Below are 26041 nucleotides of genomic sequence, written 5' to 3' on the forward strand. Positions count from 1 at the left end.
GGTTCAACACGGTTAGTAATATTGTTGAAGTAAGTTATGTACACGACAATTGATACTATGTACCATAAGCAATGTCGTCTCATTCTTCATACCATGTTGGGTAAGTAATGTTTGTATTAAAATGATGACGCTTCCATCTGTAAAATCAATAAAACTAAAATAAAAAAAATAAAAAATGTAATCTGAGATGTCAGCTTCCGCGAGAAGTGTTTGACAGCGAGCTTTACATGTGTGTAAAGGGCAGGGTGATGAAGATTTGAGTATAGATTTTAACGTTGGAAAGAGGTTACGTGTGGTGCTTGAGGAGATGAGACATTTTCAATATGCAGCTAGGGTTTGCCAGGATACAATTCCAGATAGTGAAATGAGTCCAGTTCATATCTAATGCAAGGAATTGGAATGCTTATGGGGAGAGAAAAATTGTTCTTCCATTAGGCACCTTCTAAAATATCCAAAACTAGGTGATCAGGCCGGAATTTCGCTTGTGCTCCATAGGCGATTATTGGAACCACTTTTTGCTTATAGAAGGTGAACGCTGGCGGGTAGGAGAATTTGCCATATTTCTGCTGTAGCGCTTTACCTTGTATTGCAAGTAGCTTCATTCTAGTTTTGAGTTCATTTTGGTACGGTTGATGGAGGGATGGGTGTTAAGATTTACACCAAGATATTTATAGTGAGAAGTTTGAGTCAATGAGGTTTTTGAAAGTGACCAGTTGAATTTATATCCAGATTTAGGTAAGTGGTGGTGAAAGATCAGAATGTTGGATTTAAGAATGTTAATGGTGAGGTGGTTGGCGTCTGCATAGTTTCCTAAAGCTGCTCATTTTCTTTGAAGACCAAACAGGGTTTTGTCAAGGATGACTAAATCTTCGGCATACAAAAGCAATTAAATCTCTATTGACCCCAGTATGGGGGGAAAGGTGCGGACACACTCAAAGGCTGCATGTATATCATTAATATAAACATAAATAATGTGTGGGGAGCATTTTGCATTAAAAAAGTTTGTCCATAAAACTTAATGGGATTTTGAATCAAAAGCTTGTTTAAAATCAAACAGGGCTATACAAATTGGCTGTTTGATTGTAATGGCTTGCTTTTTGATTGCCGAAAGTATCATCAAATTTAGGACAGTTCATACTCCTTTCACAAACCCTGATTGGAATTTATCTAGCAGAGTATTAGCAACTAACCACTTAGTGAGATTGCGTAAAATCAATCTGGCAAAAATGTTGCCCGGGGTACATTCATAAGGGCTATTGGCATATAGTTGCTTGGATTATTTTATTACCATCCCCTTTTTTGAAGATGGGGATTAGAATAGCTTTTATAATAATATTTTACTTTATTTACTGGTAATTTGTAAGGTGATCATGCAGGAAACAGTCACATCAAATATAGGGTCCTTGAAGGCTTATCAATAGTCTAGCTAACATCGATTTAAGATTGTCAGGAGATTGTTTGGAATGGGTTTTAACATATGTGCGCATCAGCCAAATGTTATTATCAAGTGATTCCACAGTTGGTCATGCCAAAATCTCCATATTCTTAGCGAAACACTAGTTTCGCTTGAAAATAATTGATGTTCCAGAGTCCTCATGTGAGGCTTTCAAAAACAGAAATCTGAAATGAGGAAATTCATGTAAGCAACTGATGACTACTCATGTGGTAGATAACCGAAATCGAGCCAAAGATGTGTTTAAAGCACTTATCACTTGCACCAGGAATATTGCATGGGTGTTGTATTCATAAAACTTTCATGGCACGACATGTTCACCACAGCGAAACCAGCAAGAAGAGCCGCAAAAACAAGTGAGGACAGACCCCCAAACAAGGAAGATCGAAACCTCAGCGATCACACCACTGCTCAACTTTGGACAAATTTACCAGTACCCCAGCCAATAAAGTGGAAGCATTGCTCAGCACTCATTTCCTCAATTCAACCAATAAGGGTGTATACCTAGCTTACTCGTCTACAAGTACCCTGAGGAGGAAACCTACCTTGTGTCAACCCATGAGGATTTACCTTCTCCATCACAGCTCATCTACAAGAATACCCAGAATAACTCATAACTTATAGACGAAACAACCAAATATTAGTCGAACATTGCAATAAAACTAAAATCAACAATGTGTCCAAGCTATCCTCCTTAACCCAGCCTCAAGGAAGAATCCAACACAACATTGTCCTGGACACATCACCATCCTCACCATCCTTGTCACAAGTAGGTCACCACCAGCCATCCTTTTAAATTACTTAGCTGACAATTCTGAACATCACAACAAAAAGCATCTTCGTTCCATCTGAGAAGATGGACCTCACCTGCCATTTTCCACTTTCTAAGACTTTGAGTTAAATCCCACCAATCAATCTCCTTAAAGTTTACCCATAAAGACACAACCACTCTTTAACTTGGGAGAAAAAATAAATTGCGATTATTTTAGTATCACAACAAGTGAGTCAACATCCAACAATCACCTCCACAACATGCTTCACTTTTTTCATAATTTCACATCACACACCTTTTTGAAGTCCTTCTTCTCTGGCTCCCTTGGTCCCAGGAGTGCTGCAATAGAACTTGGAGTTCGAGGATTTCGGGTTGCTCTGCCTGACACATGGTCATTAGAAATAGACTCTCCTCTAAAAATAAATGTCTGGATATAATAACGGCATTTTCCTCCACACTTACATCAAATTTATGTCCACCCATACCCCATATCAAGTCGCTGTCTACTTCCTTCACAACTTGAAACTGCCACATTACGCTCCTACCAGATCCCTTCTATCACAATCCCACCTTTATTCTTCTCTCAAATTTATGTTTTTGTTTCCACTACCTAAAATCCCAGTCTCCTAACCAACACTTCCTTCCCACTGTATGTCATTCTACTTCTCTCCATATGAAAGTCATTATTCAACATTCCACATATTTTTCTACACTATCTCAGACATTACACTCGTCCCTCAATTACTACAAACCTTTCCCTGCTCCCGTATTCTAAAATTCCTACCCTTCAAACAGTAGATATAACCTCCCTACCGCAGACATTAGCCAGAATACCCTCCTCCTTCCTTAATCCACAAATCATAATATTCTGACAGCAAAGATTCCACTGTCCCCATCCCCCAAATGTTCCCCCTTTTCCTTTTATCACATGGGTTACCTTTCACCCCCAACTACCAGACCCAAGCTGCCCCTATATTTAAGCTATATGACTCATACACATCACATACATTACAATCTACTGAAAGTCTTTCCATTTACAATTACATTTTTAAGACCTATTGCGGGCCCTATATCCACAAACCCATCCTCAAAATAATTGAAGATTTACCTTGAGTTGAGTCCATCCACCTAGAAAATGGATAGGAAGACAATGTGAAATCAGGTTAGTTTCCATCCTTACTGTGAACACCATTAATGCCCCCAAAACCACCATTCTAAGCAGTGTTATAGTAATTAGTTACATTTTGACCCATCTCACTTTATCCCACCCCAATCTTCAACACTTTGCGGCTTCAATCTTCTAAAGCTCATCCCCACTGCCTCTCAAGTCCCAGAGAGTCTTCTCCCCTCAGTACTCCAGGCACTCTTCCACATTGACCTCGGGAGGTCTTTGCTCCTCAGCACTCTGGGAATTGTTGGACTTCAACCTCCTCCCATCCCCCCACCTCTCCAGGAGCCCCACTCTCTTCAATCACAGAGCGCTGCTCAACACCCCCCTACCCTGTGGAACCGTTAATGCTTCTACACCGATTTCCACTTTTTAACTGATATGTTGGAGGACACTTCTACTCCATCCATGAGCACCTCCAACATCAGCTCCCCGAGTTCCTCCCTCCTAACCCATAGAAGTCCCTCTCCTCTCTTTTAATTCCCTAAACCTCACAATTCTCGGAACTCTTAAGCTACAACCACCTAAGTCTTCAGGAACTCTTGGGCCCTCCTGCCTCGCACAGTACTTTCCTCTCCAACCCCAGTAGGCTTGCCTAGGTCTTGCGTTGTCATCTTCATTTCGTTGTGATTCACTGCTTATCAATGTCATACTCAGCACGGCTGATGGCTACTCCATTTGAAATGTGGAGTAGCATCGAGAAATACCTATCTGACTGGATGAGACTGAAGGATGCCCTAACCCTCCGCAGTACAGACCCAAATCCCAGATCACTTTAGGGTGTTTGCCTCAGAAGCCAAGTCACTTACCACAGTGCTGGAGCCACTCAGCCAGGGAAGCGCATTGTGAGAAAAGACATCAATTAAAATAACCCTGAGCAGTAAGAATATCCCAAACAGCAGCTATCTATTCTACACTAGAAACTAGTCTCTAGTCTGACCAGGAGCCAGTTAATTCAAGAGGACCTGACCAGCCAGCAGCTAAGAGCACTCAGTCAGGAGATGGGAAGTCTGGTCCAGCCAGTAGGAAGAGAACCAATGTCTGTCCAGTAGGTGTTGGTCCCCTTCTATCCAATAGGAAGGTCAGTAAAACCCAGCCAACAGGAGAGTCTCCCATGGCCAGTCAACTGAAGAGAGGCCTTCTTGAACTAGTAAGGTTGAGGACCTGCCTAGTCCAATTGGTTGGGCACCACCCAGCCAGTACTTGGGGAAGTTAGGCTTCTGTCCATTATGTATGCAAGGATACCCACCCAGCCATAGGGGAGTGCCCCAGTGTGGGAAGAGTCTCCAACCAAACCCAGTAGGAGCAGGCCTCAACCTAACCAGCAATGGGTGGCCACGGCCAGACAATTGGTGCAGGTCAGGACCAACATATATGGGTGGAACCCAGCAAGCAAGTATTGGGAAAGGCGGGATACAACCGTAACAATAGGAGGAATGCCCAGTGTGAACCCAGCAGGTGAAAGCACCAGATGCAGACACTAAGCTAGTAGGCAGGAAGGGGAGGGCCCATTTCCAGTTAGTAGGCTATTACCAAGATAGTAGGGTGTCCTGTGCCCAGTCAGTGGGAGCTAGGATGTGCTCAACCAGTTAAGAGGGGCCTAGCGTAGCCATTAGAAGGTGGAAACAGCCTGGCCTGCAGGTCCAGGAGTATGCCCAACTACACATAGTGGACCCCTACCCAGAAGCAGCCCGTCAACCCTCTCCACACAGTTGCAGAGTAACCCCTGTCCAGACAGAAGCAGGCCTCTTCCTACTGAGATAGCCTACTGAGATGGAGTGTGCGCTAGGAGGGGGGGGGCAGCTGGCCAAGAGGAGGGGCAGACCTCTGCCGGCCAGGAGGAAGGGGGCATAGCTGGGCAGGAGGAAAGAGTCCCATACCATGCAGGAGGAGCAAGAGGGCTCTTCTCCAGCCAGGGGGAGCAATAGTGACCCTGATCAGCCAAGGAATAAGAGACCTTCTCTAGCGATGTAAGAGGGAGACAAGGCCTAGTCAGATGAGGGTGCAATTCTCTGTGAACAGCCTTTTCAACTGGGGAGTGAAGGTGGGCGTGGTCAGGCATGGTCAAGAATTGGATCTTGCGTCGTCAGGAGCGAGGAAGGCATGCCCTAAGTGGTCTGTTTCCAACAAGAAGAAAAGCGTGCCACCATCCAGCCCTAGGGCAGTTGAGGCACTCATCCAGCCCCCCGGAGAAAAGAGGGCCCCTGTCCAGCCCCCTGGAGAAAACAGGGCCCCTGTCCAGCCCCCAAGAGAAAAGGGGGCCCCGTCCAGCCCCTGGGAGAAAAGAAGGCCCCCGGGAGAAAATAGGGCCCTGTCCAGCCCCCAGGAGAAAAGAGGGCCACCAGGACAAAAGAGGGCCCCGGGAGAAAAGAGGGTCCCGAGGGTCCCCGTCCAGCTCCCGGGAGGAGAAAAGAGGGTCCCCTTCCAGCCCCCGGGAGGAGACACCAGGGCCCCCCTCCAGCCCCCGGGAGGAGACACCAGGGCCCCCCTCCAGCCCCCAGGAGAAACAAGGGCCCCCCTGTAGCCCCCAGGAGAAACAGGGGCCCCCTGCCCAGCCCTTAGGAGAGAAAAGGGGCCCCCTGCCCAGCCCTCAGGAGAGAAAAGGGGCCCCCTGCCCAGCCCCTGGAGAAAAGGGGCCCCCTGCCCAGCTCCAGAAGAAAGAGGCCCCCTGCCCAGCTCCAGAAGAAAGAGGCCCCCTGCCCAGCTCCAGATGAAAGAGGCCCCCTGCCCAGCTCCAGATGAAAGAGGCCCCCTGCCTAGACCTAGGAGAAAATAAACCATATCCAGCTCCAGGAGAGAAGAGGGCCCTATCCAGCCCCAGGAGAGAAGGGGCCCTGTCCAGTCCAGGTGAGAACAGTCATAGTCCAGCCAAGGAGAGAAGAGGCCCTGTCCAGCCCAGAAGATTTGGGATGCTGTTTAGCCAGAGGATAGGGACAGGAGCGGCAAAAGGCTCTCTCCGATAGGGGGAGAGTACACCTAGCTAAAACAGTGGAAAATATTCACTGCCCACAAAGAACAGTGTGCACAATTGGAACAGGAGGGGCCCACCTAACAAGCCAGCAGAGCCCAGTGCAGCTATGGCTTAACAGCCCAGTCCCAGCAAGAGAAAACATGTCTCCAACAACTTTACACAGATAATGGCTGATTGAGGCGACTCTCACTGTTGCCCCAGAGAACATGGCTCGAGAAAATGTACTAACCTGTTTTCCTTCACACTCTTCCGCTCCATCATCGTCTTCAGATCCATCATCATCGCTCTAGGATATTAAGGCACAGTTCAGAGAAGCTATTATGTGTACCCCATACCTCGTAAATACAGAAGCAAGAGCACGGAGTACAACATTTGCAAGCAGGGTCAAATGAATTGCACACAGGTAAATATAAAGAAAACTAATAACCACCCTAAGGGAACACCAGCTGCGTTTACAGAAGTTCTGCATGGAATTGTAGATAGTTTGGCAAAAAACATAGGCTCCTATGGCAACTGTGTATAAAGCTGATCATCAGTTACTACACTAATAAGCTACACTGTAAAATAGTTATTACCAAAATATTGGAATTTGTAAGACGCCCACGCAAGGAGAACAATATTTATGGTGTTTATTAGTTCATATAATCGTTCCTAAACTTCACAGGTTAAGGGTTATGGCTTCTTTCAAAACAAATTCACTTAGTTAACATAAGAGAACACAGTTAATTTATCTAATGTAACCAGGTCTATAGCAGATGACGCACGGTGCAACAGCTCAGCAAAATAGGCCAGGAAGGCCTACTAATGTGTCGACAAATTGCATTGGACTGGCACCTTCAATACATGTAACAAACCACTAAAACAGGTTGACCACATTAGACCTAGAATTTTGAGGTGCTGGTTAACTCCTCTCCCCCTCTTAAAAATAGGTTTCCTGCGCCAAAGCATGCATGGGTATTCCTAAATCACACTACACTCTAATTTGCTCTGAGGCTTACCAAACACATACAAAAAGAACAGAGCTACAACATTAAAATAAAGAGAGAACATTCTAAATTACAGTGTTTTTCTGATTCCTGTATGTAGAGAAGTCTTACTTTATGAGGCAGGACAGGGGTAATGCTAAGATAAAACCATCCAAAAAAGATTTAGGAGTTCAATGTGGCATCAGGCAAGGTAAAAATATATGTGGTGCTGTTTTATGAGCGGAAAACAAATTCAACACCTACAATTGTTTTGTACCAGGCTCCTTTCGTTCATTCTCCCAATCAGTACCATTTTAGTCGCGATTGAAAGAAATCTCTTGGTGAAAAAGGTGAAAGTTCATAACGTACCAATGTTGAGGGAGCCCACCAAGAAATTCAAAGTGCTTATAGAATGATTATTTTGCTTTGATTTCAACTGTGTTTTCTTCCAGGAGGTTCAAATTAATTTGAAGGGCAGCCCAGTCAAACTGTCCAACTATCATATCTCAGGTCTTAAAGCATCTATTCCAATAATCCGGGGAGAGAATATGCAACTAAAAACCACATTCAAAGAATTGCAGACATTATTTTGCAGCTTATAGGTGCTCATGCTAGCTCAGGTTTAACTGACTTCAATTTTATGTGGTATCCAAGTCGAACTTTCCTATTTATAAATGCGGTCTCTTCTTCTTACAACATTTCGGCCCCATACAGCAACATTCTTGCTCCCCAAGCTCTGGATACTAATACCATCCCAACACAACTAGTCAATTATCTATTTGTTAGACAGAATGATATCATTAAAAACAGATTCCAGCATTACCAACAGGTCTGAAAAACAGGAAACGGACCAGATTCTTATGTAGTGCATCTACAAAAGGTTGAACCTGTTTCAATGTCATCCAGATGCTCTGGTTCTACACAGAAATTATTTTCCCTGAAGTTGTAAAGAATATCTTACTTCTGTTTAGCAACATTGTCGTCTTATCTATTCAACACTTCTTCAAATACTGGAAGAGTATCGACCTCTAGAAAAAAGGCAGTGGTTTCCTCACTCCTCAAAGACCACTTACTGAATCCACGGCACCCAGGGAGTTTTCATGCCATCTTTCAGCTGTCATATGTTGGGAAACAACTTGGGCGCATAGTGATTAAACAGCTTAAAACCTTTATCCAACAACAAGAGCTGCTTGATCCTGATCTATGTAACCCATGGCCCAATTGCGACTCGGCTTGGTAGAGTTGAGGGGCTCAGGGCTCCTCCTGTAAGCTAAGGAAGTGAAATAAAGGATGACACAGCCAGCAGGGGGTATAAATAGTTTAAGTGTGTATGACATGCATTACTTACCATAATAGCATTTCTGATGATTGTATCTGCTTAGATTCACATGCTGTGCATATAGTCCGACATCGTGGTCTTTCGAGGATCAAAAGGGGATGTCGGCATTGGCGTTTAAGACTATCCCTAACGTGACGTGTAGTGTACCCAGAAATCCTCACGCGTTGAGGTCCCTCCGATTGTATTTAAAAAAATATATATATATTTTTTTGCCATTTTTTTAAACATAAACATCAGAACTTTCAACATCGTCCCCTTTACCCCTCCTGCCTCCCTCCTCCCCCCATACTCCGGATATGCTGTCCTTAAATGTCTCTACTTTCCACTCTTAGTGTCTGTCTCATCCTGTAAACAAGTCCAGAATGCGGATTCTGTGTGGGCACCACTGTATCATAATATAGTCACTTTGTAGATATTCTATCGCCTCTTCCCAGTCAGATATGAACTTTTGACGGGCCCCTTGTATGTTGTATGTGATTCTCTCCATCGCCACGAATGCCCATATTCTCTGTAGCCACTCCAGATTGGATGGGGGTGTCTTCTGTTTCCATTTTTGGGCTATTGCTAGCCATGATGCTGTGAGGAATCCCATGAAGTTTCTCTTTTGTGTCTTTGTCATTGACCTATCTCAGGGATCCCACATGCCGCACATCCACACATCTTCTCCTAGGCCTTCTGTTCCCTTGAACATTTCTTGTATTTTGGACTTCGCCTCTGTCCAGAAAGTATGTAATTTTGGGCAGTCCCACCAGATGTGTCTCCAGTTGCCCACTGTGTCACAGCCCCTCCAGCATTTATCTTGTGCTGTGTTGAACATTCTGTGGAGTCTGTCCGGGGTATAATGCCATTGTATCGTCATCCAATTGTATTTTTTTGCTGTCATGAGGGAGCCTTATGACTATCGTGAGCGAGTACAGAAGGATAAGTAGTAAGACGTCTATGTTCCTTCCATCCGAGCGGGGAAGAAGGGTGGGCGCATGTGAATCTAAGCAGATACAATCATCAGACATGCTATACGGTAAGTAATGCATTTCTTCTGATGCTTGTTAATCTGCTTAGAGTCACATGCTGTGCATAAACTAGCGAGCAGTACCCGGAGTTGGAGGTAGGATGTGAGAAGGAACAGTAGTGAAATGATGTCTTAGTACTGCTTGCCCCACCTGAGAATCAGACCTAGAGTTAGTGTTTAGGCAATAGTGTTTTGTAAAGGTGTGTGCAGAACTCCAGGTTGCTGCTTTGCAAATGGACTCGAGAGAAACATTTGCAATAAATGCTATGGAAGCCCCCGTGCCCAGAGTAGAGTGTGCTCTAGGCTTGAAGGGCAGTTCTCTCTTGGCAAGTTTGTAGCAGTGTGATGCAGTTGACAATCTATTTCGAGATAACTGATAGAGACAGGGTCCCCTTCTCTACCAGCTGCCACTGAAACGAAAAACTGGTTTGTTTTCCTTAGTGGTTTAGTTCTTTCCAGTTAGGACATGACTGTCATGCGCACATCCAGTGTGTGTAGGCTTCTTTATGCCACGTTGGTAGGGTTCTGGAAGAACGTAGGCAGTTCTATAGACTGGTTCACATGGAACTTTGAAATGAATTTAGGTGCAAACCTTGGGTGAGTGCGCAGAACTACCTTGTCTCTGTGAATTGTGACAAAAGGGTCTAGAATAGAAAGGGCCTGTAGTTCACTAACTCTTCGTATTGGAAGTGACTGCCACTAGGAAGGCTGTCTTGTAAGCAAGTGTTTTTAGGCTTGCTTTGTGCATAGGTTCAAAGGGAGACCCCTTAAGTCTGGTTAACACCACATTAAGGTCCCATCCGGGAGCTAGGTTGGAAATGGGAGGATACATCCTCTTAACCCCTTCCATAAAAGCTTTAATTACTGGGATCTTCCACCAAGACACTTTCTGCTTGGACATAGTGTAGGCTGAAAGTGCAGCTAGGTGAACCTTTAGGGAATTGAATACAAGACCTCAGTCCAGCAGGTGAGTCAGGTATAACACAATATGTGTGGGGAACATTCAATGGGATTGATGCCCTTGGCATTACACCATATGACAAAGCGTTTTCATTTATTGGAGTAGCAATGTCTGGTGTTTGGTTTCCTTGCCTCTCTGAGTATATCCATGCATCTATGAGGAAGCTGGAGATGCCCAAATTCTAATATTTCAGGAGCCAGGCCGCTAAATTGAGAGTTTGCGGGCATGTATGGAGCGTTTCCCCCCTGTCCTGAGACAACATGTTTTACGGGCAAGGCAGCCTTATTGGGGGAAAGAGACATTTCCACCAGATGGGAAAACCAGGGTTGGCGTGCCCATAATGGGGCCGCCAAAATCATGGTCACTGGTTCCTGGTGCATCTTGTGCACAACCTTGTTGAGTAGGGGAGTTGGGGGAAAAGCGTAAACAAATCTCCCTGACCATGTTATTCAGAGAACGTTCCGCTTGGACCGGTTCTGAGGGTACCTGGAAGCGTAATCTGGGCATTGTGAGTTCTCCAGAGTTGCGAACAAGTCGATCTCTGGGAAACCCCATTCTGAGAAACCGTTGGAGACGATGTCTTCGTGTAGTCGCCATTCGTAATCTAAGGGCAGTGGGAAGACTCGGCTGAGCATGTCTGCCAGAATGTGGAGTTCCCCTGGAACGTGTTGAGACAATAGAAACATCTTGAGAGCCCACTTCCAAATGTTCTGAGACAGTTTGGACAGCCCTGGAGAGTTAGTGCCCCCTTGCTTGTTCAGGTAGTACATGGCTGTGGTGCTGTCTGTGGGGACCAGTACTGTCCTTCCCTGTAGCAGTGTCTGAAAGGCTTTCAGTGCTTTGAACACAGCTAATAGCTCCAACAGTTTATGTGGTTGGAAGCTACCGCTGGGGGCCAAACCCTGTGCGCCGTCTGTTGAAGAAGGTGAGCCCCCAACCCCGTGAGGGATGAGTCCGTCGTGAGAGTGGCTTCTACTGCGGGGGTGGTGAAGGTTTTCCCCTTCAAGAGGTTTTCCCTCGACCACCACCTCAGAGCGAGAACGAGGGCTACCGAGACAACCACTAGATCGTCCCATGGTCCGCTGGACTGACACCGTTTAGCCACTCTTGCATGGGGCGCAAACGCGCGGGAGGAACCAAGAAAATGCAGGATGCCATCATACCTAGCAGTCGCATGGCCTAGTGTACCGTAACCTTGTGATCGGTTACATACTGAGGAATTTGAAACAGCATGTTTTGAACTCTCGCGTGTGAGGGGAAGACGAGCCCGTCTTCTGTCCGAATAAGAGCCCCTAGAAAATGCTTGACTTGACTGGTGTCGAGGCTGGATTTCTTCTCGTTTATGGAGAATTCCAGACTGAAAAAAAGGTTGATCGTCCTTTTGAGTATTTGCTAGGCATGTTTCGTAGGAGTCCCCTGTTATGAGCCAGTCGTCGAGGTAAGGATAAAATGGAATGGATTGCCTGCACAGGCGAGCCGCTGCCACTGCCAGTACCTTTGTAAATACCCTTGGGGCTGAGGCAATGCCAAGGGGAAGGATCTTGAACTGATAGTGATTGCCCTCTATCATGAACCTTAGGTACTTTCGCTGTGCCGGCAACATTGAAATATGAAAGTATGCATCTTTCATGTCCAGTGTTGCCATGTAATCCCCCTTCATGAGAAGAGTAATTGACTTCTTGCAGCGTCAACATACGAAACTTTTGGCATTTGACAAACATGTTCACTGGGCGTATGTCTTGCACAGGGCGCATGGTTAGATCCTTTTTGGGTACAAGGAAGTACCCTGAATAAATACCCTTGTTACCTGTAGAATGGGGACGACTTTGATGGCACCCTTTTCCTGTGCGATTGTGGATGTGTGATTGTGATTTGGCAGGATCTGGAGGTGTCCCGGTGTCAGGCGCCTGGATCCTGGGGGTCTGTACTGAGGTGGCCGGCTGAACTCTATACAGTACCCGTGGGTGACTGTCTTGAGCACCCAATGGTCCGATGTGATCCCCTTCCAAGCATGCAGGAAAGATGTTAGTCGTCCCCCGACCGGGGAGGCATGGGAGGGGACCTGGTCTCGAAAGTCATTTTTGACCAGAGGCCTGGGAGCCTCTAGGGGTGGCGTTGCAACCCCTTCCATTTCCCCGTCGTTGTCCTCTGGCAGGGTAAGTAGTGGGGGTGTTAGAACCTTGTCCCGAATACCAGTTGTTCCCTGCAATCCCGAAATAAAGTTGAATAAATGAAAAGCAAAGTATGTGAACTCTGAATATGCCAAGAGGCCAAAGTATATGAACTTTGAAAGAGGCCAAGAGGGCAAACTAAAGAGAATAAGAAACTACAAGTACCAAGATGCATTGGTGTCGCAAGATTGCGGATTGCAGAATTGTTTAAAGAGAGTTCGAGGTCATGCAGACGTCTATGCAAAATCCTTGCAGTTTCGAAAGTCTTCGACAGTGAAAAGACACCCAAGACAAAACGTGGGGAAGAGAACCCCCACGAAGAGAAAGACAGGCTCAAGCCCGGCAGAGGGAAGCCTGTGCAAAACTGTGAGCAAGTGATAAAGTGAATGTGAAAAGAGAGGCACGCTCTAGCCCGCCAGAAAGAGCCTGTGTTGAATTGTGGTAAAGTAAAGGTCAAAAGTAGAACTGTGTATTTATGACAAGGCGGACGAAGACTAAGGAAGTGATTGAACTAACAGAAGCTTGAAGGCCAAGCCTGACTGTTGAATTGTACCAGTAAGCCAAAGTGTGCAAGAATGACAGAACTGTGCCATCCACCTATACTTTTAAAGAAACTCTCAAGACCCCGTTGGTGCTGAACTTGGGGAAGGGAGTGGTTACTTAAGCCATTCTGACATTTCTTTTGAGACAATATTTTCCTTTTGTATTGCCTTAACACATTTGTCATTTTGAGAAGGAGGGCAAGGTTAGTTTTTTTTAGTATAAACCTTTTTATTTTGATTAGACCAACTTGGACTTGTTTTGTTATTTGTTTAATGGTTGAGACTACTCTCATTCTAGAGTTAGGGCCAGTTAGGCATTCTACCAACCTAACCAAAACACCAATAAAGGTTTCCGAAACTTGCATCTCTTGTGTCTGTGTCTACTACTTGATAACATGCCTTCCGTACATAGGCAATGACAGATGCAGGTACCCTATCCGGAAAGATCCGGGCCACTCCACCTCTGGGTCGGTTGGGTCTGGGCTCAGAGAGGATCTTGTAGCCCTCAAGGAGGGGAGTATCAAAACTTGTGACAGAGCTGGCTGTGAACCATGCCTCGGTGAGAGCTAGGACATCAAGGTCAAGGTCTTGTAGGAGGTGACAGCCGACCGAGAATTGAGAGTAGCTGCTTGGAGCAGGTTGATACATTTGAAAGACTTACAGAGGGGTACAGGAGTGAGTTACACCCCGCGGAAGCGGTGGAGGGGCCCGAGAGTTGGAGACGGTAGCAGGAGGTGGCATAGGGGCCAGAGAAGAGGAGGTGAGTGCCAGGGAGGCAGCAGAGGAGGAGGAGGGAGGTGGCAGAGGAGCCAGAGAGGTGTTAGAAGGAGTAGCAGGAGAAGGGAGGAAGTTGAAAAGATGCAGAGACACCTATGAAGAAGGAGGAGGTTGGGCTGAGAGCCCTGGATCATGACAGTGCCATTCAGATAGACATTGATGTTCTTGAAAGATGAAAGGAGGCCAAGAGGACCTCCCACCGGGTGCCACCATTAATGGGAGAGTAGGAGAAAGGAGAGAGAACAGAGACCATATGAGGAGTCCATAGGTCTGGAGAGGGAACAACGAAGAGGATGTTGGCGAGAGCCTGTCTGGAGGAAGCACAGATGTAGGTATCAGCGATAGGGAGGCTTGGGTTGGAGACCAGGTTAACCCTCAAACTTTTTCCTTCCAGACTTCGTGAGAGGGAAAGGATAGGAGATAGAGTAGCAGTAAGAGAAGATGGGAGAAATGGAGAGCACTATAGAGGGTGCAAGAAGGTGTGTTGGAGGAGGAGAGGAGCACAGCCAGTGCTGCACAATGCAGGATGTGCGGGGGGGGGAGAAATCGCACAGTAGGGAGACAACAGAAGAAGCACACAACAAAGGGAACACAAGACCACAGCGAGGACTAAGAACAAGGGGTGGTGGGGTGGTGGCGGGTGGACACAGAGCTTAACCTAGAGGGGGGGGGCTAGTGGCCGCAGCAGTAACCAACAATAGCCAGTAGTAGAAGTGGAAACCTAGAGAGTGGGAGGGAGCCTAGTGTAACAGCAGAAACTCAGTAACCAGCAATAACAAACAGTAGTGTGGGGAATCTAGAAGGGGGAGAACAAAAAACAGACCTGGAGAGCACAACAGCAACCAGCAATAACCAGCAGTAGAGTGGGAACCTAGAGAGGAGGGTGCGGGGGGGTGGTGGGGAGACCTAGAAAGCACAACAGTTAACAGCGTTAAGGCAGAGCAGCCTTAGAACACAACCACGACTCACAAAACACAAAGTAAGGCTAACCGCAAGAGGGGAAAGCCTAAGGTTGCGCAGAGACAGACCACGTTAAGCACAGGCGATAAGTAGAAGTACACGCAAAGGCTGGGCTGTTTAGTAGAGATCAGTAGTGGCTGCTCCCACTGCCCGCACCTTTCTTACCTTACGGTCACTGCTAGTCAACAGCTGCGCAGCATGCTTGCACTCTGTGCCGCTACCCCTTCACCAAACACGTGCAGCACACAATACTGAGGCCTTGCCCTGTGCGGGCTTTGCCGCAGAGGGTCTGATCGACAGCTCTTAATGGATCGGTAACGTGTATGTAGCGCAACGGGCTACTTGTCAATGGACAGTGTTTTGTGCAGTCCACAACAACCCCGATTTGTCTTAAGTGGGCTTTTGAAAACAGTAAACACTAGATGGAACGATATTCTTACAAAACAAACATGAATTATCCAATTTTCTAGTCAGTTTTAAATGGGCAATTAAACTATTTGTTCCCTCTGAAAAAAAGAAACTGCACTGAGATGCTGTTCACCCTGGTAGGGGTCTTGGGCCAGCAGCTTCAATTTCTTCGATTACCAACCTACAGTGTGCCACCCTCTAGCATGGATTGGTTCCAAACTACCCTAACTGCCTATATACCAGAGGCACTAATTTGCCTATTGTGTCTTTCTATGCATTGTTAGAAAATTCCAAATAAGGAAAAGGCTTCAATGCAGTGCTCTGAATTAAGCAGTCTCCTACACCCCCCATGCACTAATTTGCGTATTGTTTCTCTCTATGTGTTGCTATAAATGGCAACTAAAGAAAAGGCCCCAATGTAGTGCTCTGAGATAAGCAGTCTCACACGCAGGCATTCATTTGCCTATTGTTGCTTTCTATGCATTACTATAAATCCAAACTAAAGAAAAGGCTGCAATGCAGTGCTCCGATTTAAAACGGGTCTTGTTGGAATGCCACAATTTCTGCTTAGAAATGCCCTCAAAGCTTTAAAGAGCCCTGATACTTCTCCAAATGTTGGTCTTCAGACCTTACGCACTGATTCTTTCATACAATCCCTTCTCTGAAACCTACACCTATTTGGTGACGACACTCAAAAAGCTTTTTCTCCTGTTCCTCTTTCCCACCCACCATCTCGGAGGGCATCAACAGCTGTCACAGTCATCCAACATTGGAAGGCCCATCCCTGCCCAATGCTAAATTCCACCCAGACAAAAGTCCTTTCTCTCTGCCTCCAATGCAAACTGCACTCTTCCCATGGCCTCCCCATCTACCCACCTCCATCATCCAAGGCTTACAAATTTAGGATCCTTTTTTATAGTGACTGTAGACTCCAAACGTACATCATTTTTCCTCTATGACCTGTACAGCACTCTAATGCTCTCGAGCTAGGTATGTGATAAAACAATATATAATAAAAATGGTGCCAGGATCAACCGACCCCAATGTAAGGAAGAGCCACATCACCAATCACACAGCTCACACGCTAATCTATACGCTCAATCAGCAAACTGTACTACTGTTCTCGCCTCCTTCTTGGTCTTCCACTCTTCTCAGTCGCTTTAGACAGAATTCTTAAATTCACCACATGCACCCTTTTAAAACCTACCCAGATCCTCCCCCATCTCTACCTACCAGCACCATGGTGGATGGCTCTACATGTACAATTGCTCTTTTCAGTTTCCTACACCTTCGTTTCAAACCCCCGTGCCTTGCTGACTGCATTTCGCTTTCCTCTCCCGCTCAACCTCTACCATCCTCTTCCCTTCCCACAATCTATTTCCCTGTGCCACCTACCAACTACACTATTTCTCTGCATTTGCCCTCTTCACTGGAATGCTCTGCGAACAGTCAATGCAAGCCCATCAGTTGAATGGTTTAAAATCGTATTACAATTCCACTTGCTAGCCTATGAAGGGGTACATTCTACCCCTATTCTATCTCTCCCAAAAATACATCCACCCAACCAACCTCTCCCAATAATGCAACACGATTGTAAATGTGTTTATTGTCCAGTATAGTTTTCTTGCACTTTGCCTTTTATTTATATCCGATGTATGTCTGTTACCACGTCTCTGCCCCCACTCCATGTCTCACTGAACTACCTCTCCATCACCTGGTTTACCCTCATCCCATAACTACTGCATGTTTCAAAGGCACCTCACCCACGGATTGACTCGGTCATCTGTTAATGTAGACTATGTAAATCATTTCTGCTCCAAATTACATCGTTGTTGTGCAATACATTCAATAAAAAGAAGCGCCGTTTGCTTAAGACTATGTACATCCAAGAATCCCCCATTTTGGTGCTCCTCAGTCTATCTAGCAGCGAACCGACTGTTCAATACAAACCTCACGTTACAGAAGTCCATTGCTCATCAAGAAAATAGCTTCTCCAATCCTCTAAAGAAACCTATGGATCCTTTAAAGTTTTTTGCAGTGGGTCTAAATCAGAAAACCTACACCTGGCGTTTACTCCAACATGTAGCCTACAGAATTAAAAAGAAAAGACAACCACTCCGGTTCTAAAGAACAATGGGAAAGAAAGATGGCAGACAAGGTAACTTTCGTCAACAGAAAAACCATTGGAAAATGTTAAAACATATCAAGGTTGTTTTCCATATACTTATTCATGGTAACAAAACATTGGCGTGGATAAGGGGTAAGCAGCTGTTCTAGGAAACGTGCCTAAACTCAAATTCCTACATAATCGCTCATCAAAGGCAGACATAATTTAAACATTGCGTTCGCATATACTTGATTTAATCACAATCGTCACTGAAATATCCTTTTGTCATGGTTATATGTGTTCTATTTCATAAGGTGACATTTATTCGTGTTAATCAATGTGACATTAAATTATGTTGACAGTGGCCATATGTGTTATTTACCATCACAGTCCCATTCATGCTCCTCCTAGTCAAGTGTTCATGTGTTCTCCTATCCTCCCACCTCTCCCTCCCTACCCCTCAGGCAAAGCCACCCTCTTCACTGCCACCCACCTTCTCGGTCATCCGACCCATGAAGCGTGTGTCAGTTGAGGCTTTTGCTGCTACCTTCTCTCCCCCCCTGCCCCTTCGGCTGACTCCCACCCTGACACAGCCCTCTCCATGCTCCACTCTGCTATATCTGCTACTCTTGATATCCTTGCCCCCGTCATGAGAATCCGCCTGAAGCCCAAAGCCAAATGTAACTCCTGGTATGACTCGGATCTCGTCACCCTAAAACACAAGTGCAGGGTTGCTGAGAGGAAATGGCGTGCTTCATGTTCATCCTCTGACAAACTGGCCTGCCGCCTGCTTCAAAGGCAGTACCGGCTCTCCGTTCTCACCAAGAAGAGAGCCCTTATCCAAGCCCGCATCTCTGCGGCATCAAACAACTCCACCGAACTCTTTAAAATCTGCAAGGAGCTGGCCAACCCTGCTGCAGTCTCTACCTCTCCTGTCCCCTCCCAGGCCCTCTGCACTGCACTGGCCTCTCACTTCATCTCTAAAACTCAGGACATCCTGTCCTCGCTCTCCTCCTCTCACCTCCCTCCCTCCCTACCCGGCTCTTCCTCTGGCCCTTCTGCGGTCAACCCTCCTCCCTCTTTCACTGCCTTTCCACCCTTCTCTGCTGACGAGGTTTCCAGACAAGTCCGATCAATGAAAGTCTCGTCTAAACAGGTTCACCCCTGTTCCTCCAAAACTATCAAGGACCACATCCACTCCCTGGCTCCTGCCCTGGCTGACTTTTGCAACCACTCCTTCGCCTCTGGAGTCTTCCCTTCCCCCCTCAAGCACTCCCTTGTGCACCCTCTTCTCAAGAAACCCTCTTCCGACCCCTCCTGCCCGGCTAACTATCGCCCTATCTCCATCACTCCCTTCCTGGGCAAGCTCCTGGAGAAACTGGCCATCTCCCAGCTTAACCTCCATGCTGAATCTGTTGGTAGTCTTCATGACCATCAATCTGGCTTCAGAGCTGCCAGAAGCACGGAAACTGCTCTTCTGAACATCCGTGAAGACCTGCTCCTGAACCTCGATTCTAACACTCCGTGTGTTCTCATTCTGCTCGATCTCTCCTCTGCCTTTGACACTGTCAACCATGCCATCCTGCTCAACCGTCTCCGGGAAAACCTGGGTATCACTGGTCAGGCTCTGGCGTGGCTGACCTCTTTCCTTTCAAATCGACCCTCCCAGGTCCAACTGGGGTCCTTCCTCTCCGACATCTTTTTCTCCACCTGTGGTGTCCCCCAGGGATCTAATCTCTCTCCCTGGCTGTTCAACCAGTATCTGGCTCTCCTTGCCCACCGCATCGCCGCTCTCTGCCCTAATTTCCAGTGCTATGCGGACGATACCCAGCTCATTTTCAGGCTACCCTCAGCCTCCCCTCTCCTTCCCTCATCTCTGACTGTCTGTCTGCTATCCAAGAATGGTGTGCCGCCAATGACCTCTGCCTTAATGCCAGTAAGACTGAGATTCTACTCATCGGTACTCCCACTCCCTCCTTCCCTGCAGCTCTCTGGCCTGCCTCCCTTGGCCCCCTCCCTGCTCCTACCTGCAAGGCAAAAAACCTTGGGGTCATCTTCGACTCCACTCTCTCCTTCTCTCCTCATATTTCTGACGTCGCCAAGAGGTCACACTACCAGCTGCACCTCCTCAGAGGTATTCTTCCCTTCCTCTCCTTCCCCCAGAAGCTCATTTTCCCCCCGAGCCCTGGTTCTCTCGAAGCTGGATTACTGTAACAGCCTCTATCTTAATCTGCCTGCCTCCACTCTCCGCCCTCTGCAACTCATCCAGAACAGAACTGCGAGACTTGTCCTTGGCCTCAAGCCCAGGGACCGTATCTCTCCAGGACTGAAATCTCTACACTGGCTCCCAGTGGCTGCGAGGATAAAGTTCAAAACCCTCTGCATTGTCCACAAGGCCTTCTGGGGCCTGGGTCCTAAATACCTTCAACTCTCTCTTCCCAAATATCTTCCTCCCCGAGCCCTTCGCTCATCCGCCTCCAACTCCCTCATGGTCAGCCGCTTCTCGAAGCAACGAGCTGGGGGTAGATCTCTCTCCGCGGCAGGGGCCTCCCTCTGGAACAGCCTTCCTGCCTCCCTGAAACTTGAGGAGAACCACCTCTGGTTCCGGAAGCACCTCAAAACCTTCCTCTTTGCTTCTGCTTTCTCTCTCCCTCTCCCCTGCTGAACAGCTAATTAATTCTTCACTAAACTGCACTGATCCTGCAACTGGACCACTCTAAACTGCCTTCGGTCCTGGTCCCAGTCACTGATCCCCTGGAACCCCTCTGCACTATGGGACTGTCTCTGTATCCCTACAGCCCCCCCCCTTCCCCAGCACTTGTTCTGCACTTACCTTGCACTTGCCACTAGCTGGCCCTTTTTTTTTTTATTTATTACTTACGCCACTTACCTTTACTGCACTTCCCCCCCTCCCCTTCCCCTTGCACTTTTCCCCCCCTCCCCCACCCCTGCACTTGCGCGATCTGAATGACACCTGGCCTAGTAGGATCGTTTGTTTTGTCTCCCCTTGTTCCTCCCCTCCCTGCCTCGTCGCGCCTTGAAACACCTGTGTATAGGCGCGTTACAAATACCATATCATATCATATCATATCATATCATGTGCCTGCCTGTCACACATCCCTTCAGACTTTACTATGTGTATACTTACCCTTAGGTCTTCTGACATTTGAACTCCTTAATCCTTCTTTGATATGTTTACACTCATATGCAAATCATTTGTGTAATCACTTGGGTTTCACCATAAGTGAATGTGGAATCCAGATATGGGCCCCACCTCTGCAGCTAAACATGGAGCTGCACCTCAATGATGACACTCATTGTGGAGGAAACGCATGCAACAAAACACATTTGTACCCATTTAATTATTCCCACCCTTGCACCCTCAAACAGACTTCCTTACATTTTTCCCATACATGTAACACCACCAAATTTGCACCTTAACCCAAAGCTCCTCCAACATTTTCGTCCTTTTTACATTGAGTTTTTTCCACATTTGTGTACTTGCAGATAGCACCTACCAACATAAGTGCACTTACGTGCGGTCTCTAACACAGTTCCTCGCAATCATGCACACTACAAGCAGGACCAACAGTCATGCAATGTCATTATAGTTATGCAATCATACGATATCTTGGTCAGGTGATGGACCAATTGCTTACGTCTCTGCTGGTTAAGGGGACACCGGTGGATCTCCGCTTTCCACGAGGCCGCCTGCGGTCCCGGACACCAAGCTTATTGCGGATGCCTTTATCATCCAGGTCCTTCTCCTCCTCTTTGGATTTTTCAAGCTCTAAGAAAGAATCCGAATAGTAAATACCATCACCCACCCACACATTGCTACTTTCAAACAATCTACAGCTTTAGCCCTAGAAGACTTAACAGTAACTACATTTCACTAGCAGCGGTATCCTTCATAGATATTTACGCTGTGAATACTTAAATGCAACCTTAAACACTAGCATTAGAAGAGCATTAAGGTTTTAGTCTTTTAGTAAGGACTTTTTTTTATGCAGTGGACACTGTACCCTGTGTCAAATGGTGTTAAGAGAGTTCCAAGTACAAAATACACTAGATTGGACTGCAGAGAGGATGGAATTATGGTTTGTTCTTTGCAATGAATCGGTAATTATGGCTAAATTAAGTCGTTTCCAAACAAAAATATATTGACATTAGTGTATTCTTATTCATTTAAAAATGTGTGCTACTTGCCAACATAGCTTTCGCTCAGAGTTTCTTCAATGCTATTGGCATCTTGACAATAGTAGGATTATCCACTGTGCTAATGGTGTAGATATTGTTTAAGTGGTTTGTAGCCTATGTGTGATTTTATAATAAAGTGATTTTTTTAACAGTATGCCAAAGTCCTGTGTTATCTAGGGGTAACCTTTGGAAATAACTGTACTTCACTGCTAGCCTATTTCCTCTGCCATAATTCCGGTTCTAGAGAGTTTGGTCTTTTGGTTGGAAAGCCTGTCTTGCCCTTAGGTTAGATAGTTCTACAGGGCTGTGGACGCCTCTCCCTGACATCATCATGAGCTCAAGTGTTTGTTAGAGCTTGCTCCTGTCAAGGGGGTCTGTACTCATCAATATGATGTATGTTACTGGTGTCATGATCACTATATTCTTCCTCGTGTTCCCATTGCTGTGATTGACTTCTCCCGTGGTGGAGAGTGCAATTTAGTGTATCTGCAGCTTGTGGGAATCCCAAAGGAAAAATGCTGGGCCTTACTTGCCCGCGTTTAGTATTTCTGATAATCACTACTTTAGGGACACATTACCCTAATAATGAAAAAAGGGTGCTCTGAATCCAGATACCCCAAAATAATGTACATTTGAGCGCACCATACATAAAACACTGTCTCTGTGCTTTACTGGGCCAGTGTGCTGCCATAAAATAGTTGTTTTTGGAGGGAAGCAAGTTACTTCCCTGCAATGTGCAGTGTCCGACTTGGACTTCTAGTCCAGCCAAAAAATGATTTAATTGGAGTTATTTAAATATTTTTGTTAAGGTTTTATTCCTTACTCAAACAAGGAGGGTTCTGGGAGTTTCTCTACTACTGGCCTATATCCCGGGTTAGAGTCTCAATAAGTCTCTTTAGCTCACAATCCTTTCACAGAAGAGAAACGTCCACTACATATAAGTCTTTGTCCTGCCAAGGGCAGTCGAGCATCAAAATGCCTGGCAATTCTCTTCTGAACAAGAGTACCAACAGCAAATCCAAACACTTGTTTCGGCCTGGTTGGGCCTCATCAGTGAGGTGGAGCAGTGCCTCTCCAAGAACAGTGGCAATAGGCTGGCAGCGAGATACTCCCAGGCCCCCCAGCCCCCCTGGTTTCTTTATTCCTTGCTCAGCCAGGTTAATTCACATTAATGTATTAGAGTCTAGGAAGCTGGGCTGAGGGTAGTAACGCCAGCGAGGTGTTAATCCCCTCTGGTGGCTAGTAGATGGAAAGGGAGGAGTAATTGGATGAGATCACATTTCCATCAGAGAGCCATCCCCTTGGCATTAGCTATTCGCAAACATGAGTGGGAAGAGCAGCTGGGTGTGTAAACACTCTCTGCCAGTAATAAAGGATTTTCTTTGAGATCTGAAATGCCCTCTGAGAAAGTCCAAAGCAGATTGGAGCTCCTCCATTTCTGGGCAGGTTAAACCGAAGGCCAGTCCTTTGAAGATGGGTGGGAGGAGCAGCACCCTGTTGAGAAAAGTCCTTCAAGTAAAAGAAGGTTCCCAATATCTTGAAAGAAGTAGGGACTGTACTGGAGAAGACCCCTAGATAGGACTGAAGCCTTCAACCATCCTGATTGGAAGTTTAACACATGGCCGGTTACAAAAATTGTAGTTTATGGGGTATGTGAGGGAAGTGGCTTCCTTGGGAAGAGGTGCAGCATACCTGGTGCTGTGCATTCAATGGAAAGGTTTCCAGAAAGGATGGAGAGGATGACGACACACTGATCATTCTCCTGGGGCAGCAAAAACTCCTGCACTGTTCCTAAACGTAGTGCTTTTTTTATTTTCTGCACACTCAATGACAGCATAATGCACTTCCCAGTGTTTTGACACTGTTGTGACAATGTTGCATTTTGTTTTAATTGTAGCACAAACTGCTTCAATAAAGATTGATTTAACTTGTCTCAGTTAAGAGAACTGATAACTGGTCCTATCTGCTGGTAAATGTGGCAAAGCTGGGCGGGCTACTGACTCACACAGATAAGACACAAGTAGGCTAATTGCTGGCCACCTCTCCAGCCTTCCAAGACTGCTAAATCGACTACTTCATGGATCCACCAATTAAAATTAGCGAATCCTTTGCAAGCAAAATGTGACTACTTTTTGACACCCTACATCCTTTTTTCAGGTGTGCAATTCTTTACATTCTTTATATCATCTTTGGAAAAGAGGTAATATTTCTTCATTTGGACATTTTCCCACAACAATTGGGTTTAAGCCAAGCTATTATCTTGGCCGAAAAGTGATTTTAGAGCCAAGCTTTCAGAAGGCTGCCATCACACATGGGCTAGTGAAAGAATCTAAACATGGCCTCCTAAGCAGAACTTCGTTCCATACTCTCACTCGTTTAAACTTCCGAAAGGACTCAGTGATGTATATGGTTTGTTGATGCCATTCTGTTTTAAAGTTGCATTTGAAGTTGCTGTTATTTTTTTAACAAGAATTTCCCATCTGATACAGGAAAGATTCAAAGCACAGTAATCTATAAATGACGGAATGATGGAGCAATGTGGTGTCCCCACCAAGCCCATCGTTCTAATGGCAGAGGTTCAGGCAGTAGTTCGGGTGTGAACGTTTTTTAATGTGAAAGAAGATTAACAAAGGTTCTTGTTTATCAGGGCATCATGATGATGTAGATGTGGCTAAAGCTCCAGGGCCTGAGGAGAGTGAAAACCAATATACGAGCGTGGACGCAGGTTTAGCAACCATTTTTGAAAGGCAAGACTGCTCTGAACATGACAAAGAAAGCATGGGAAAATAAACAAAAAATGGTAAAGATAGCCCTGGAGAAGACTCAACTTACCTTTACTGGCCGGTGGCTGTGTAGTTCCTGAAAGGCTGCCTGGGGCTGTAGTTCGGGGAGGATCTGATGGCGAAGTCAGCCCAAGGAGGTCAGATTTCTGAAGACTGGCAATACGAGACCTCCAGCTCACTTCTGAGGCCGATGGCTGTGCAAAGAGAAAACATGACTAAGAGTGAATTTGCTCCTTCATCCCAGGGCTCTACCAGCTTATCTTCAAACTCGTTGTTACTGTGCAACTGGCTCATTAATTTGGAGAATGAACCCAGTTCGCTGATTAATGTCCATGGCACCGTTCTGGGGTTAATGATCCTGGGATCTACTAGCTGAGGGCTGAACCAAGCACTTTCCCTAATTTGCCAGAGACACAAGATCAAACCGAGTGTATTCGTTACTGTCCCACTGGCTGTAAATCCAAGGGATGAATACAGCCTCTTTAGTTACTGAAACAAACACTCCTTCATACAAAGGCCCAGAAGCGAATGATCTGAGGTTTCTGGCTACTGTCCAAGGGATACAACACACATTGCCACTGAGGCGTTCCCATCGGGCAGCAGAGCATACACACCAATTGCTTACTGTTCTGTGGGAGAGTATAAGCAAGAGATTTATTCCAGGTCCTTGGCAGCTGTGCAAGGAATGTTATCAGTTGGGGATTGAACCAGGTTATCTCCAGACCCCTCTCTTTTAGTCGAACAGGGGCTACGTAGGCTGTGAATTGATTCAGGGATCCCCTTTTAGCATCAACGGCTCATATCAATCAATTATGTCTCATTCATGGTCTAAAGGATACTCTATGGGAGCTGGCCTCAGACACACTGATAAAAGACATCCAGTGAATAAGAAGTTGGCATCTGCTCACCACTTCCTCGCTGACCCTCCCCGTCTTGGACTTAGACTGGCTGTCTTTGCTCTCGTCAGCCTTCTCTTGCATTTCAGTTTCTGTCTGCTTTGAATCGCCAGGCTTCTCCTCTTGCTGTGCTTTGATTGTCTTTTCTGCCTCCTTCAGATCAGTAAGTGTCACCCCCTGTAAGGTAAAAGAAAAAACAGAAAACTCAATTATGTCGGAGTAGGCAAGAGGGGGACAGTTGAAAGCATGAAAAACTAGGGAAGAGAAAGAAAGAACAATGCATACATGGCCAATAAAGCGAAAAGGAGGAATAGGGAAGATGTATGGTGACAGCAATGTGCAGAATGGTGGATATAGAGTTGTTCTACTGATGCATTCATGGTTAAGTATACGCACCTGAGTGGACCTGCGGGACTGTCGTGCATGGCGAGATCGGGCTTTGCGCTGAGCCTCTGCCTCCTCGTCTCGCACAGGTGTCAGATATGACCTGGAGTAAAGACAGAAATAGTTCAGTCAGACATGCCTGGAATACCAAAGCCACAGGATTTGTAAGGTCAGT

At 46.2% G+C, this 26041-nt stretch overlaps 1 protein-coding gene across 3 annotated transcripts in view; it reads right to left on the reverse strand.

Annotated features, from left to right (window-relative positions):
* Window positions 1-26041, reverse strand: part of LOC138503813 (protein phosphatase 1 regulatory subunit 12A-like) — a 977826-nt gene that overhangs the window by 27065 nt on the left and 924720 nt on the right. For all 3 annotated transcript variants that reach the window (XM_069623833.1, XM_069623832.1, XM_069623831.1), the window contains exons 15-21: window positions 25879-25969; window positions 25495-25659; window positions 24636-24780; window positions 21263-21393; window positions 6594-6650; window positions 3334-3353; window positions 2521-2638 (exon numbers count right to left, since the gene is read on the reverse strand). In XM_069623833.1, coding sequence (XP_069479934.1) covers window positions 2521-2638; window positions 3334-3353; window positions 6594-6650; window positions 21263-21393; window positions 24636-24780; window positions 25495-25659; window positions 25879-25969 — 727 coding nt within the window. The remainder of the gene's footprint in view (window positions 1-2520; window positions 2639-3333; window positions 3354-6593; window positions 6651-21262; window positions 21394-24635; window positions 24781-25494; window positions 25660-25878; window positions 25970-26041) is intronic.

The sequence above is a fragment of the Ambystoma mexicanum genome, chromosome 11, assembly GCF_040938575.1.
Source record: "Ambystoma mexicanum isolate Mex_15411 chromosome 11, UKY_AmexF1_1, whole genome shotgun sequence".
In the NCBI taxonomy this organism is placed as follows: Eukaryota; Metazoa; Chordata; class Amphibia; order Caudata; family Ambystomatidae; genus Ambystoma; species Ambystoma mexicanum.